We start from the raw sequence: 1,985 nt of genomic DNA, 5'->3' as shown, positions 1-1,985 counted from the left end.
AATACAGGACTAAAACAAAACTGAATTATGCATAGAACTCAAAATATGCAGATCAAATTTGTTGAGTGCAAAACATTATGAACTGATGATGAGCTAATGAAGATGTGTACAGTATGATGATGATATATGATCTTAAAAATGAGTAGCAGTTAATTTTCAAGTTAAAATTTAAAAGGAGACTCAGAATCATACGGCAAAAAGTCAAAATTGATATACATATATATGAATACAACAAATTAAAAGGTGCAAGCTAAGAAAGAAAGCTAAGAAACATTTTAAAGAAGCTAAGTTAATATTATAATAACCAAAATTAGATTGAAGTAGTAGCTAGTAACAGAGAGAGTAAGTAGTACACATGTTGTTTTATATTATAGTAACATTATTCATATATTTATAATTTTATATATATGGATGGGATTTATTATGAGATGATGAATTGGAGGTGATTAGTTGAGAAGTTGAAGAGGTGGTTGTTGTTGTTGTTGGTAGTTTGTTGCTGTTCAAGAAGTAGTATCCTTTGAAGTTGAGAAGGGGTGCAAGGAATGGTGAGTGCACCTTCATGGTCAAAGCCATACTCCTCTTCAGCCTGCTCCAATAGCCTCAAGAATGCTGGGTTTCTCAAACAACTCAGTGGCATCACCAACCTCTTTGGAGCTTCCTCATCATCACCACCACCCTCAGCAATCACTGCAAAATGTCCTTCTTTCACATCCTCAGGCACACAATCATTACAAGATGATGACTTCTTGTTGTTGCTCCCCATTAACAAACTCTTATGAATTAGTTTCTCCACCACAAACCTGAAACTGTTACTAGTAGCACTCTTCTTCATGCTTCTAGCACTTAACTTGGCCATTATGATTATGATAAAGAGTAGAATGAAGTAGTAGCTCTCAATTCAAGTAGTACTGTATAAAAGTGCAGTTTGTGTGATTGTATATATATATATAGAGTGAAAGATGGTGCATGTGGTATATGGCAGTTTTAAGATAAGATATAATTTGGAGGGTAGCTACATGGATATTTATTTGAGAAAACAGAGAGAGATCGATGGTTGAAATAGAGTTAAATTAGGGAGACCATTGCATGTGCCTCCACTGTCTACCACCTTTCCTATACATATGACACGTCCCTTTTCCTACATACACTATAGCTCATCTTCTTAGAACATTTCAAAATCTAGGGTTAAGGGTTTAGTACTCCTAAGACAAATCTTTAGCTAAATTGTTTGCATGTGATATATTATATTACCACAAATGTTTTAAATATGTGAAATATTTATGTAATTGGCTAACATTTAAAAAAAAAAATTCAATTCCAGTTGTCGGTTCCATTTTGGGGACACTGTTGACTGCCGGAAAAAAAATAATAAAAAAATGATTGGGGCACATTTATCAGTGAGGCTGAGACCATTTGCTCTGTGCAACCTACCAGTTGAGGCATTTAATTTGAGTATATATGGCTCACGGGGATGTATGACTTTAGGTACAAACTGCCCATGTTGCCATGTTCTCTTCTGTACAACTTTACTCTCCGTTATTCAAAAAATAAATCGTATATGCTCACCTTCCACTTCTCCAAATACCAAAACCATGCCACAATATACTTTTCAAGAAGGTGGAAAAAGTGCAGTCGACTTCACGTAAAGTTGATACCTGAGAGTGGTTAAATGAGTTGACTAATTTGACTAAATTTTTATCTAACGGCTCTCAGGTATCAACTTCACGTAAAGTCGATTTTACCTGAGTTTTTACCTTTCAAGAAACAGATTTCCCATCTTCTTTTCTTTAATTTCATTATTATTTTATCTCATTCCTAACTAACAATATAATAGACCGAGCATGATTTAGAAAACCAAAAAAAAAAAAAATACACACACATATATATATATATGAGACAACTTATTATTTTTTAGGGTAAAATATACTTTTTGTCCCTGAAATTTGACAAAATTTTTAAAAATATCCGTAAATTTTATTTTGTTT

General features: G+C 33.2%; 1 protein-coding gene across 1 annotated transcript; it reads right to left on the bottom strand.

The window, feature by feature from the left end:
• Positions 1-320: 320 nt before the first annotated feature.
• Positions 321-884, bottom strand: LOC107612303 (SAUR-like auxin-responsive protein family). The gene has a single exon (XM_016314077.3). The coding sequence runs from the start codon at positions 854-856 to the stop codon at positions 422-424; it is 435 nt and encodes a 144-aa protein (XP_016169563.1). The 5' UTR covers positions 857-884; the 3' UTR covers positions 321-421.
• Positions 885-1,985: the final 1,101 nt, after the last annotated feature.

Source organism: Arachis ipaensis, chromosome B8, assembly GCF_059453495.1.
Source record: "Arachis ipaensis isolate K30076 ecotype BB chromosome B8, ASM5945349v1, whole genome shotgun sequence".
Taxonomy (NCBI): domain Eukaryota; kingdom Viridiplantae; phylum Streptophyta; class Magnoliopsida; order Fabales; family Fabaceae; genus Arachis; species Arachis ipaensis.
Note: the sequence above shows the minus strand (reverse complement) of the source record. Positions and strands in the feature narration are given on the sequence as shown.